The sequence below is a fragment of the Carassius auratus genome, chromosome 47 (genome assembly GCF_003368295.1).
Source record: "Carassius auratus strain Wakin chromosome 47, ASM336829v1, whole genome shotgun sequence".
In the NCBI taxonomy this organism is placed as follows: domain Eukaryota; kingdom Metazoa; phylum Chordata; class Actinopteri; order Cypriniformes; family Cyprinidae; genus Carassius; species Carassius auratus.
Genome location: NC_039289.1, coordinates 14,036,582 through 14,049,128, shown reverse-complemented (window position 1 = coordinate 14,049,128; position 12,547 = coordinate 14,036,582). Strand labels below are relative to the sequence as shown.

The 12,547-nt window shown below is 39.4% G+C and overlaps 1 protein-coding gene across 1 annotated transcript; it reads right to left on the bottom strand.

The window, feature by feature from the left end:
* Positions 1-5,568: 5,568 nt before the first annotated feature.
* On the bottom strand, positions 5,569-12,296 carry LOC113065182 (alkaline phosphatase-like). The gene is made up of 11 exons (XM_026236431.1): positions 12,183-12,296; positions 11,977-12,093; positions 10,337-10,452; positions 9,352-9,526; positions 8,563-8,735; positions 8,336-8,461; positions 7,823-7,892; positions 7,609-7,743; positions 7,333-7,524; positions 6,835-6,951; positions 5,569-6,474 (listed from the first exon to the last, which is right to left on the bottom strand). Exons 1-11 carry the CDS (start codon positions 12,259-12,261, stop codon positions 6,209-6,211), a joined length of 1,566 nt encoding a protein of 521 aa, XP_026092216.1. The 5' UTR covers positions 12,262-12,296; the 3' UTR covers positions 5,569-6,208.
* Between the last annotated feature and the right edge of the window lie 251 nt (positions 12,297-12,547).

The window sequence follows — 12,547 nt, the reverse complement described above, 5'->3', positions numbered from 1 at the left end:
GCGGTAAAGGGTAGGGTATTGTATTAAATAGAGTGTGTATGTATAGTCCAGTGTTGAACTGTTGGAGTTAAAGTGCAGTGTGTGGCATACCATATTGTAGGAGTATGCTGTAGGGTGTATTAGTTCTGACTGTTCATTAGTCTGATAGCCTGAGGGAAAAAGCTATCCCTAGTCTGCTAGTGCGGGATCAGATGCTGCGGAGACATCTTCCTGAGGGCAACAGAGAGAGCAGTATGTGGGACGGGTGGCTGGAGTCACTGATGATCCTCCGGACTTTCCTTATGCACCGCCTGGTGTAGAAGTCCTGGAGGGAGGCTTGCAGTTCGCACGACACTTTTCAGAGCTTTACGATTGTCAGCGGGGCTGTTTCCGAACCATGCAGTGATGCAGACCGTTAGGATGCTCTCTATAGTGCAAGTGTAGAATGTTCTGAGGATGCTGGGGCTCATTCCAAACTTCCTCAGCCGTCTCAGGAAGAAGAGGCGCTGGTGTGCCTTCTTCAGCACTGCATCAGTGTGTGTAGACCAGGTGAGATCCTCACTGATGTTAACGCAGAAGAACTTGAAGCTGCTTACCCGCTCCACAGGTGTCCTGTCGATGGTGATGGGTGTGTGTTCTCTTCTCTGTCTCCTGAAATCCACCACCTGCTCCTTGGTCTTGTCGATGGTGAGTGAGAGATGGTTCTCCTGACACCATTTAGTTAGGGTGCTCACCTCCTCTCTGTAGGCCGTCTCATCATTTTCGATGTTCAGGCTTATCACCGTTGTGTCATCAGCAAATTTGACGATGACGTTGGAGCTGTGTGTGGCTGTACAGTCATGTGCGTACAGGGAGTACAGGAGTGGGCTGAGGACACAGCCCTGAGGAGCACCAGTGTTGAAGGTCAGCGGGGATAAAGTATTGTTGCCCAATCTGACCACCTGACTTCTGCCTGTCAGGAAGTCCAGGATCCAGGTGCACAGAGATCTGTTTAGTCCCAGAGTCTGGCACTTCGCAACAAGTGTGGCAGCTAATATGGTGTTAGTGAGGCAGGCAGCACAGAGCAGATGTAGTCTCTGACGAATCTCTCAAAACACTTGCTGTAGATCGGTGTAAGAGCAACGTGCCTCCAGTCATTTAAGCATGTGATTTAATTTTTCTTTGGTATGGGCACAAAGGTAGATTTTTTTGAAGCACGAGGGAACCACAGACAGACAGAGGGAGAGGTTGAAAATGTCTGTGAAACTCCGGGCTAGTTGGAATGCACTTGGTCAGCGCACACGGCCTGGGATGCCATCGGGACCCACAGCCTTATGGATATTTACCCGTCGGAAGGATCGGGTTACATCTGAGACAGAGACTGTGAGTGCACTCACATCTTCTGCAGCAGCTGCGGGAGCGCTCTCTGTGTGGGTGGGGTTAGGGTTAGGGTTAGGGTGTGATGTTGTTGATGCCCTGCCACATGCTTCTTGCATCATTGGTGTTGAATTGATCTTCAGCTTTTTTTTTTTATTGTCTTTTTGCGGCTGTGATGGATTTTCTTAGATCGTAACTGGCTTGTTTGCGATCATCAGCATTCCCGGATTTAAAAAGGGATGTCCGCGCTGACAAGGCTGCTCGAACATCATTATAAATCCACGGTTTTTGGTTTGGGTAGATGCTGATTGTTTTTGTGGGCACACTTCCTGATGAAACACGTTACAGTTTCTGAGTACGCCTCTATGTCGTCATCAGACGCTGCCTGGAACATGTCCCAGTCCACGTGATCAAAACAGTCCTGTAGTAAAGCGTCTGATTGGTCCAACCAGCATTGAATTTTCCTGAGGGCCAGTGCTTCCCGTTTCAGTTTCTGCCTATAAGCAGGTAGCAGCAGAATGGAAGAGTGATCCGATTTGCCAAAAAGTGGGCGAGGGAGAGATTTGTAGGCGTCTCGGAAAGGAGAGTAAAAGTGGTTTATGATTAGAGAGGGGGGCAAACGAATGAGATACGTCTTTAACAAATAGCTGAAGAAGAAAATAAAAAACAATAAATTCAAAATCTTAAGGAGATTTTACTATTGTACCAAGTGAAGTCCTGTGTGTCGGATGAAAAAAAAAGGATCTGTGAGGGAGAGAGAAGAACATATTGATAAAACATTATTAGAATTAGTGTGGAGAGCTCCATTGCTTCTAGGAGGAAATCTGCCCAGTGTGTCATCTAAACATTCATTGATGAGAAAGATCCTGAGTATTTATTATGCATTTCTGTCAAATTACTGAGAAAATAATATTGTGTTGGCAGAAAGATAATTACAACCATATAAGTTGCAGATAATAAAGATAGAGTTGTCTTGCTTTAGTGACATAAAGCAAGACATGCCTTCACTAGAAGTTATTACCTCAGGAATATGCCCCTTAAATTTGTGCAGAAGAATTGAAACCCCAGCAGAATGATTAGAACCTTGGCTACAATAAATGAAATTGCCCATTGATTCTTCCAGAATTTAACATCCAACTCACAAAAAAATAAAACAATAATAATAATAATAGCTTTCCTCTTTATCATATCACACATACTTCTAACATTCAAAGACATAACAGAAAGTGAACTGAACTTGAAATCCATGACAAATAAAGAAAGACAAAAAAAAAAAAAGGAATAAAGTATGCACCAATCACTGAAGAAACTGTATGGATCTAAATACAGGGAGAACTGAAGAATTCATGTACATCCTGCACATAGTCAAATCTCTTTCTATCTATTAGAGAAAAAGACAGAGGAATAAGGGAAAAGAAAGAAGCCTTTCCCTTCATCTCTGGCTTTCTAGACCAGGGGCCAAATTCTTCTCTTGCCACCCGTCTTCTGGGGATCAGGCCTGTTTGAGTCGCAGCTTGCTGTCCCACAGAAATGGCAGCTTGCCAGACAGTGTCTATGTAACGATGAAAAGCAAACAAGATAATTATAGATCTGCATGTACCATCCTTTTTCTGTGGGCCGAGATGATGGGCGATATCCACTGCTTCCTCCATCCTGTCACCGATGCAGGGTACCGCATGGCCCAGGATACTGATCACAACACCACAGACGTCTTCTCCATCCTTTTCTTGTACCCCATACAGCTTCAGTGTCCACCAACTGTACCGCTTCTTCTTTTAATGTTGTTTTCATCTGTTTAAGATCTTGAATCCCAGCAGACACGACTTTCAATGTCTCGTGGTGAGCAGTTAATTCAGTGATGTACGGTCCAAGGCAAACTTTCAGAGTGCTTTGGAGGAAAAAAAAAATCTGTAACATTTTGTCGTATTTGCCAGAAAGTTCGCAAACTGTGGCCAAATTTTGTGCATTACTGCATTCTCAGTAGCAACTGAAGGTCCAGCCCATAAATTTGGCTCGAAATGAGAAATTCATTAAAAATCTTGTTTATGTGTTTATCTATTTAAAATATTTAAGCTAAGTTGGTTTTAATATCATCCAACTTCAAACTTTCGTGACGAAACTTAAAAACACCTCCTCCAATTTCGCCGCCATCTTGGCTCATAAGCTTCAGAACCTTTTATTTTTTTTGACCATGTATGACATCATAAAGGGCGGATTTCCTTGTATGGGCACTTCTTCCAGAAGATTATTTAGCTCCGCCCATGACACGCCTCCAGAAGCTCAGCTGTTTATGAGAGAAGCGTAAAAAGTATCTGTCTTTTATAAATCTGATAATACAAAAGACTCTTCTGAGATATGAAGGATGCAATACTACTCTAGTTACTCAAGATTAAAATGAGACTGGCAGAAATTGTTTTATGTCCACTTTAAAGGTATAGTTCTTCTTTACATGGTTTCTGTGTGCTGTAAACTAAATTGACTACACTCTTCTCCCCTGGGCTTACTCTCGCGAGACTACATATTTCTTACATTGCACCTTCTGCTACATCCATGTCATATGTTCGAACGCCTTGTCATGAACGTGCCTGCTTTGAGCGATCAGAAGCTGGAGATTACAGTTCATATATATATATATATATATATATATATATATATATATATATATATATTAGGGGTGTAACGGTTCACAAAATTCACGGTTCGGTTCGATACGATACACTGATGTCACGGTTCGGTTTGGTACGTTTTAGATACAGCAAAATGTAAAAACATCTCAACTTTTCAGAATGCCGCAAGCGCACCGCGGGTCATGTGACAAGAACCAACCAATCAGCTTCATCCTTTCCCGTAACAACGTTGAAAGCTCAGCCAAGATGAAGGAACAGCTGATCATAGCTGTATATGGATTGCAATTTTGTCTTCATGGAGAGAGCACGTCATGGTTGCTTAGCAAAGGCAGACGCCTCAGGGGTGCTTCTGCCCAAGCGCTTTGGAAAGGAGGAGAAAGACGCACCTAGCGTTTTCCACGCGTTTTTAGGCGCAATATGTGAACGGCTCTTGCTCACTCAGCACACGCTGAAGGCTCGTTGCAAAATGTCTAATGCATTTAACAGACCAGAAAAAGAAGATCCTCCAATAACCAACAGGTCTGGTGTTTGGGTGCACTTTAGATTCCCTGTAAGCTATAATGGTGATGATAGAACGAATGGTAAATAGTAAGGTCTCATATCCGCGGCTATAACGTAAATGTAACGTAAATGAAGCCTACCGATCGCGGCGGTGATGTCTTTTGCCCTGTTTGAGTCAGTTGGAAATGTCGGTCTAAATGCTGCGGGGATAGTTTGTTGCATGTATGTTTCTCCTTTTTTTCATCTTTGCCCAGATACTGACACACTAAGGTGATGTCGGCTTAATGAGTTGACATGTTTCAAGTATTCCCGCTGGTGTTTTTTTTTTTTTTTGTATTCCCGCTGGTGTACCCTATTGTCATGTAGCAGATGCGACATACCGTTGTTTTTTTATCCACCACTCTCTTGCCATCACCATTATAGCTTAAAGGGAATCCAAAGTGCACCCAAACACCAGACCTGTTGGTTATCGGAGGATCTTGCATTTCTAGTCTGTTAAACGCATTGGCTATTTTGCAACGAGCCTTCAGCGCGTACTGAGTGAGCGAGCGCCTGACTGAGTAGCCTAACATAAACATATAAGTTGGTGTTTTTTTCTTCTTCGGGGGTGTCAGGGGCGTTGCCTGTTACGTCGTTTGGGTTATTGGGGTACCTTGTTGAACGCATATCATTATATTTCACTTTTTTTTTTTCAAATATAATTAATTAGTCCAACGAACGGTTCAATATATATATATATATATATATTTTTTTAATCTATATTTTTCTAACACTATCGCATTCTTTCGCTTCAGAAGGCCTTTATTAACACCCTGGAGCTGTGTGGAGTAGTTTTATGATGGATGGATGTAGTTTTTTAGGCTTTATAAACAGGGTCACCATTCTCTGCCATTATACAGATTGGAAGAGCCAGGATATTTTAATATAACTGCGATTGAATTCATCTGAAAGAGGAACATCAGCTACAAGTACATCATGCACTAATTTGAATATTTGGGTGAACTATCCCTTTAAGTTTCCTTTAAATTAAAATGTATTTTAATTTAAATGAATTAATTAATTCAACAGATTTGTTTTAAAAGTAGCCATGAAGTACAGGATGGATGAAGGTGGAATGAGGTTTATTCTTTGAATGTTTTTCGGTCTCAAGTATTAACTTACAAGGTAATTCATCTTCCATGTACAAAAAAAATCTGTTTAAAATAATCACATTTCACCATACATTTAAGGCATTTACACGACTTACTCATTTGAAACAATAGCACAGTTGATATGTTTTAAACTAAGCTACTTATTGTCTTTTACCTGAAGATGACACCAGTTGATCACACTATTCCCAAATATCCACAATATTCATAATAGTCAGCATTTTGAAGGAAAATATTTTAAATATAAATTTAGCCCACACTAGACTAAATGCATTTATTTCTTAGATATAAAATACATTTACATTGCCATGTGTTCTGTGTTTTTAGGGCCACTAAAGAAATGTGAGTACAATGTAAAGGTTAGCACAGCTTCTTGGATTTGTAGATTTTATTGGCATACATTAATCAACCCTTTTCCACCAATTATTCATATCCTCACAGAGGATTTAAATTATATCATAACCAACATTAATTGCAAACTCAGATCCAATGCAGAAGTTATCCTGCTCTTCCGTTGGTTATCTAAATGTTGCCGTTAAATGAGCAAATTAATTGGGATGCAAATGTAAATTACACCCCCCACCCACTTTAGTCACATTATATCAGGAATGTGAGCGAGGACAGCAAGCTCAGCATGAGAACCATGAGGCTGAACCGAGTGCAAACGCCGTAGTCTTCTAGCAGACAGTCAGTGTAGGGCTCAATACAGGCAGCGTAAGCCATAGCGTGAGGAATGTAGCTTTGCTCTTGGACTCCGTGGAAGAGGTGCGCCATCGGGCCTTTGGCGAAAATAGCCACATCCTCTGAACCATGAGTCTCTGAATCTAGAGGTACAGCAGCCTGCTGAAGATATTCATCACTGCCTGCGAAGAACAGGAATCAATTACATTATACAGTGTTTAATTAATTCAGCTTTAATGATTCAAATAATAATACACACACACACACAAAAATCTCATTGTCATTGTAACAAACTCTGACTTTAGAGATTAAAAATATTTTCTCATTTAAGGAGTTTCAGAAATATAAAAAGTGCCATGAATATACAGCTAATTAGCTATATTCTTTTAATGCGAGAGAAAAGAGTTTTATTAGATTTTCTTGCAGTAACACGCATGGACACAAGATGGGGCGTCTGTATTGCCAAAACACAGAGCTCGTGCCATGCACTTAAAAATGCTCTTCTGCACCTGAGGGAATGACAATTAAACTCATAAACTTACCTGAGGTCTCCGCATTCACGTCAGGACGAGTTCCATTCGCAATCTGGTATCCTGGACCGTTCCCGTAAAGTGCAGTAGTAAATTTCTTACCATCCTCGCCTATTGAATAAGAAACTCCTAAAGACGAAAAGGTAAACAAGTCATTCTTAATCACCTAATACCATCAAATCTGTTCTTGCTGAGAAACACGTATTTCTACTGGGCAAATATTTCGAAGCCTAAGCGGAAATAATGGCTCATTCAAAACCCCATCATGTTGTTGCAAACCAGTACGACTTTTCTTTCTTCTGAAGAACACAATGAGAGATATTTTGAAGAATGTTTCATGTTTTCGTCAACACAGCGAAAGTCAGAAACATTCAAAACATCAAAACATTTCATCCTAATCGGCTTTCATTGTTTAAACAAGACTTTTTTTTTAAATATATTCTTGGGAAAGTCTTACAAGTTTAAAATTACAAGAGTTTGAGTAAATGCTGACCGAATTTCAGACCGTACCTAGCACAGGATTGCCCCTGTAAGAGTAGCCACCGAATGAAAACACATGGGAATGGTCAGCAGTGACCACGGACAAGGTGTCGAGTTCACTCGTCAGCTCAGCCGCCCGCGCAATGGCCCTGTCAAACTCCACAGCCTCCGTCAAAGCGTACTTGGCCTGCCCTGCGTGATGCCCATGATCTATTCGCCCACTTACAGGACAGAGAACACACAAACATAAGTACACTCGACACATCGTATGGGCTACACAATGGAAACAAGACATAATCAGCTTATCTTCAACAAAGAGGTAGAATCCTTTCGGGTTTCTGCTAAGAATCTTGATGGCTTTTTCCACCATCTCTGTCAACGATGGGTCCATTGAAGGATCGCGTTCCAGCTCATACCTGGTGTCCTTTGGCTCAAAAAGCCCTGAGCGCAACAATTAAAACAACAGCATTAGAGCACATTGAGAATAACTACATTAAAATGTAGGAGGAGGCAGCCTTACCCATCAAGTAATCAGTTTTGTGCTCTTGGACAGCATCAAAATCTTTTTTATTCCACACATATTTGGCATTCTAAAGAAAAAAAAATGGTTGTTCGGTGTTAGGTATAGCTGGTCCAAAACTGACTCATCCTTATGTTGTTCTAGAGGCTTTCTTTCTTCCACAGAACACAAATGGAGATGTTAGCCAATATGTGCACCAACCAAAACTGCCAATGGAATGAATGGGAACGGATAGCTCGAGTCATGCATTAAAGTGTCACACCAATCATGACTCGAGGTTGGCTCTTGTGACAAACTGAGTACATGCATGATTGAGATTTGCAAATGGTGCAAGATATGCATAAATATTGACTTGGATTTTTAATAAATAATTCCTGGTTCCAATGAATGGAAGAGAGCAACCAGGACATTCTTCTAAACGTCTCCTTTTGTGTTCCAGAATTTAGTTTTGTAACTTCATGAGGATGAACAAATGATGACCGAATTTTCATTTTTAGTAGATGTTTGCCTTACATCTCTGGTTTTTAACCACTCGTCAACAAGGTTTTTGTTGTCCTGTCGGCTCCCAAAAAATGTGGGATATTCAGGATCAGACACTTCCTTGGGAAACATGTACTGCCTGCCACCACCTAAAATAACCTGCAATAAAATGACAGAGGGATTTCACAAGCGAGACTGTAGTCAGCAACTTATTATCTATAGTGCAATGCTGTGCGAAGTTTACCAGTTTAGGATCTTACGTTTATGTCGGTATTATAGACGAGTTGGTACGCAATGTCCTTGCATCCGCCTGCGACGGCTTCAGAGGGCAGCTCTTTATCGCTGTACCATTCTCTTTCAGGGGTGTGGGAGTAACTGGCGGCAGGTGATGCATGCTGGACACGTGCCGTGCTCACTACGCCAACAGACTTCCCTGAAATATATAAAGCCAGTCCAAGGTAATTACATAACTTATACTGCCTTCAACAGTGTAGCATTGTCACAGATTAGATCAGCCTCAACCCATTAAAGGATATAAATGAAAGTACAAAGGGTAGTGATGTCCAAACGGTTTGAAAATGAGTCACTAGTTCAAAGTCGTTATTAGAAATAAAGAAATGATGATACAAAGTTCACAACTGCATGAAAAAAGCGGAAAAAACAACATAAGGTTCAGATTGTGTGAAACATCATAAATGCGAGTTATAAATTAGTTATAAATAAGTTATAAATGCGATGTCGTGATGGCAAGAAATAAAGTCAAAATTGTAATGATGAGAAATAGTCATGATTAAACAATTGCGATATAAAGTAACATTGTAAAATATGAAGAAATAAAGTCACTGTTGTAAGAATTATGAGAATTGAAGTTGAAATGATGAGTTGTGAGATATAGTCACAAGTTAGTTTTTTACTCAAATAGATATGTATTTCATGTGTACCCACCAGTTCACCAACTGAAATCATCTTTACATGCAGATTACATTTGACATATCAAGTGAAATGCGTTATATGCGACTGTCCTGGTATTTAGTCTTCCTTGCCATTACCTGCCATCTTTGCCTGATGCAGAATTGATTTGACCTCATTGCCTGTAACGGAGCTGCAGTCTTTGCGGCGGGCAGCTGCACTGAGGCCCAGAGTGCCATAGTTTGCCTTCACACCACACAGATAAGCAGTGGCTGTTGCTGCGCTGTCAGGCATCTGCTGATCCACATTGTAGGTCTACACAGGAACAGAAACAAGCACAGTGTTATTATTAAAGGGATACTCCACCCCAAAATATAAAAAAACTTTGTTATCAATCGTTTACCACCATGTCCTTCCAAACCAGTAAAAGCTTCCTTCATCATCGGAACACAATTTAACATATTTTGGATGAAAACCGGGAGGTTTGTGACTGTCCCATTGACTGCCAAGTAAATTTCTCTGTCAAGGTCAACCGTAACGTTACGAAGCGATGAGAATACGTTTTGTATGAGAAGAAAACAAAAATAACGACTTTATTCAACAGTTTGTCTCTCTCCACATCACGCAAGGCAGCGTACGCTCTTCTGTGTCAGCCGTGCCACAAAGATACGTTTTCTATGTGTAGTTATGCTTTGATTTGAAAGAAAACAGTGTATCCTTGTGGCACATCTGATACAGAAGAGCGTACGCTGCCTGCGTGATGTGGAGAGAGACAAATTGTTGAATAAAGTCGTTATTTTTGTTTTCTTCTTGTACACAAAGCATTCTTGTCGCTTCATAATGTTAATGTTGAACCACTGATGGCAGAGGGACTATTCTGAGAGGCTTTTCATCTTTTTCTGGACCTTGACAGTGTATTTTATTTGTCAGTCTGTGGGACAGTCACAAGCCTCCAAAATATCTTAAATTCATCCAGAATATCTTAAACTGTGTTCCAGACACAAACTAAACATTTACGGGTTTGGAACGACATGGGGGTTGGTGATTAATGACAACATTTTCATTTTGGGGTGGAGTATTCAGATCTGTCAGTCGATTATCAACAGGCCAGTGAGTTTTCTGCACCTTGGAGAGAGCGAGATAAGGGAACATGTCCATGGCTAGGATGCTCTCCTCTCCGGTCTTCCCTTCCATCTGTCCTTTCAGAATTCTTGCTGCGGTCACAGTGCTGATTCCCATGCCTTATTGCATTTCGAAAAGAACACATTTCACAACTTTAAGGCACACAAGACACATATTTGTTCATAATTTTTTTTATCAATATGTCCTTGAGGTTGCTACGGAAGCACGTTTCTGTCAGTGAATAAAAAAAAATAATAATAAAAAAGAAAAAATCTCGCAATTCTGACTTTTTTTCTTTCTGAGAATTGCATCATATAAACTGCATGTTATAAAGTCATAATAGCAAGATAGAAACTCACAAACAAAAAAGTCACAATTGTGAGTTAATATCTCACAGTTGCAGCTTTATTTCTCAGAACTGAAAGCTTACATATTACAGTTCTGACTTTTGTTACAGGCAATTGTGAGTTTATATCAAGTAAATCTGAACAAAATGTCAGAATTGGTCATTTATATCATGCAATTCTGAGTTAAAGTCAGAACTGTGAGATAGAAGTCAGAATTGCAAATAATAATAATAATAATAATAATAATAATAATAAAGTCGGAATTGGGAGATATAAACTCGCACATTTTATGAGAAACAAAAAACTGAATTGTGAATTTATAACTAATAATTGTGAACTTATATCACAAAATCATCAGACAAAAGTCAGAACTGTGAGTTTATATCATGCAAATCTAAACAGACTCACAGTTGTGAGAATAAAAGTCAGAGTTGTGAGATAAAATGTTGAAATCACCTTTTTATTGTTTCCACATATAACTAATTGCATGAATAATTTATGATTTATTGGTGATCTTAGTCCATGCAGTAATATTATAAATTTTATCTGTATCAAATACAGTATCCTTTTGGTATTATCTATTAAGTTTGATAAGTCAATATATTAGTTTGACTAATTTAGTTACTAATTAACAATCCTTCAGCAAACGATCTGATTATCTAATCTAATCTGTTTGTGATATGTTTATTAGGACTTTGATCACTAGTGTAATATGTAATAACAATGTGTCACCTTTATAACAGTGTTATAACAGTTTTTTTTCCCTTTTTAGTGAGTGTAAATGAATTATAATGAATCTAATAATTTTATTTCCAGTTATGGAGCACAATTTTTAATAGTTGTAGCTCAATAAAAACTATTGTTGGAATCACTCTGAAAATGTATTTTTATTCCAGATGACGAATGATAAAAACATTGACAGCCTATCAGACTCCACCTGACTTAAAAGAGCTTGAGTTTTTAGAGTTGCAGACAACATAATTGTGGCATGCACACATATGATTGTTAGTCTGGATGCCAGTACAGTTAGCTTTATATTTATCGTTATTGTTATCGTTCTTAATGTGAACATCGCAGAACTGCAATCCAAAAATCAGACACTGCAAGAACTTCATCAATTTTATTTATTTAAGATTGTTTGTAATGGCAAATAAATTTGGACCAAATCCTCAAATCTAGAAATGCCTAGAATGCTAATTTGTGGCTAAAATTGTGCAGGGTGCAAGATTATATACATGATGGATTATAAAATAGGACAATACAAAAAACAAGATAAAAATTTTCTATTGAACTCACCATCTCCGAGGAAGAGAATGAGATTTTTAGCACGGTGCGGGTTGGGCTTCATGGAGAGGGATGTACGAAGAGCATCTTTACCCTTAACATACCAAAAGTCTGCCTTCTGCTCCTTTTCTTCAAATTGATTTCAGAAAAGAAACATTGTTTCATTCTCTTTGTTTGGGGAGAAAAAGAATAATTGCTTACTGTGGAATAGCACTTACCAGGGGTAATGGAGAGACATCCATCAAATCCTGCTAAAATAAATATTCCAATAATCAGAAGGGTCTGTTTTGTGGCCATGGCAATGTGTTGTTGCAGCAGCACTTGACAGCTCTGTAAAACAATTCGATGCCCTTCTGTTTATAGTCTTCTCTCAGAACAAAGGTCATTTGTGGTTCTCACTCCCTCTTTTGCAACTTGAACTTTTGATCACATACTGATCATTTGTGACCATGATATGCTATGAATATACTGATAACATGAATATTGATTTGACTGAATTACTGTACTGTTCTGTGGTTTCTTTTTCTGACAGGCGCTTTAGTGAATTGCACTTCTCTGTGCTATACTGTTCTTTACTGAGCTG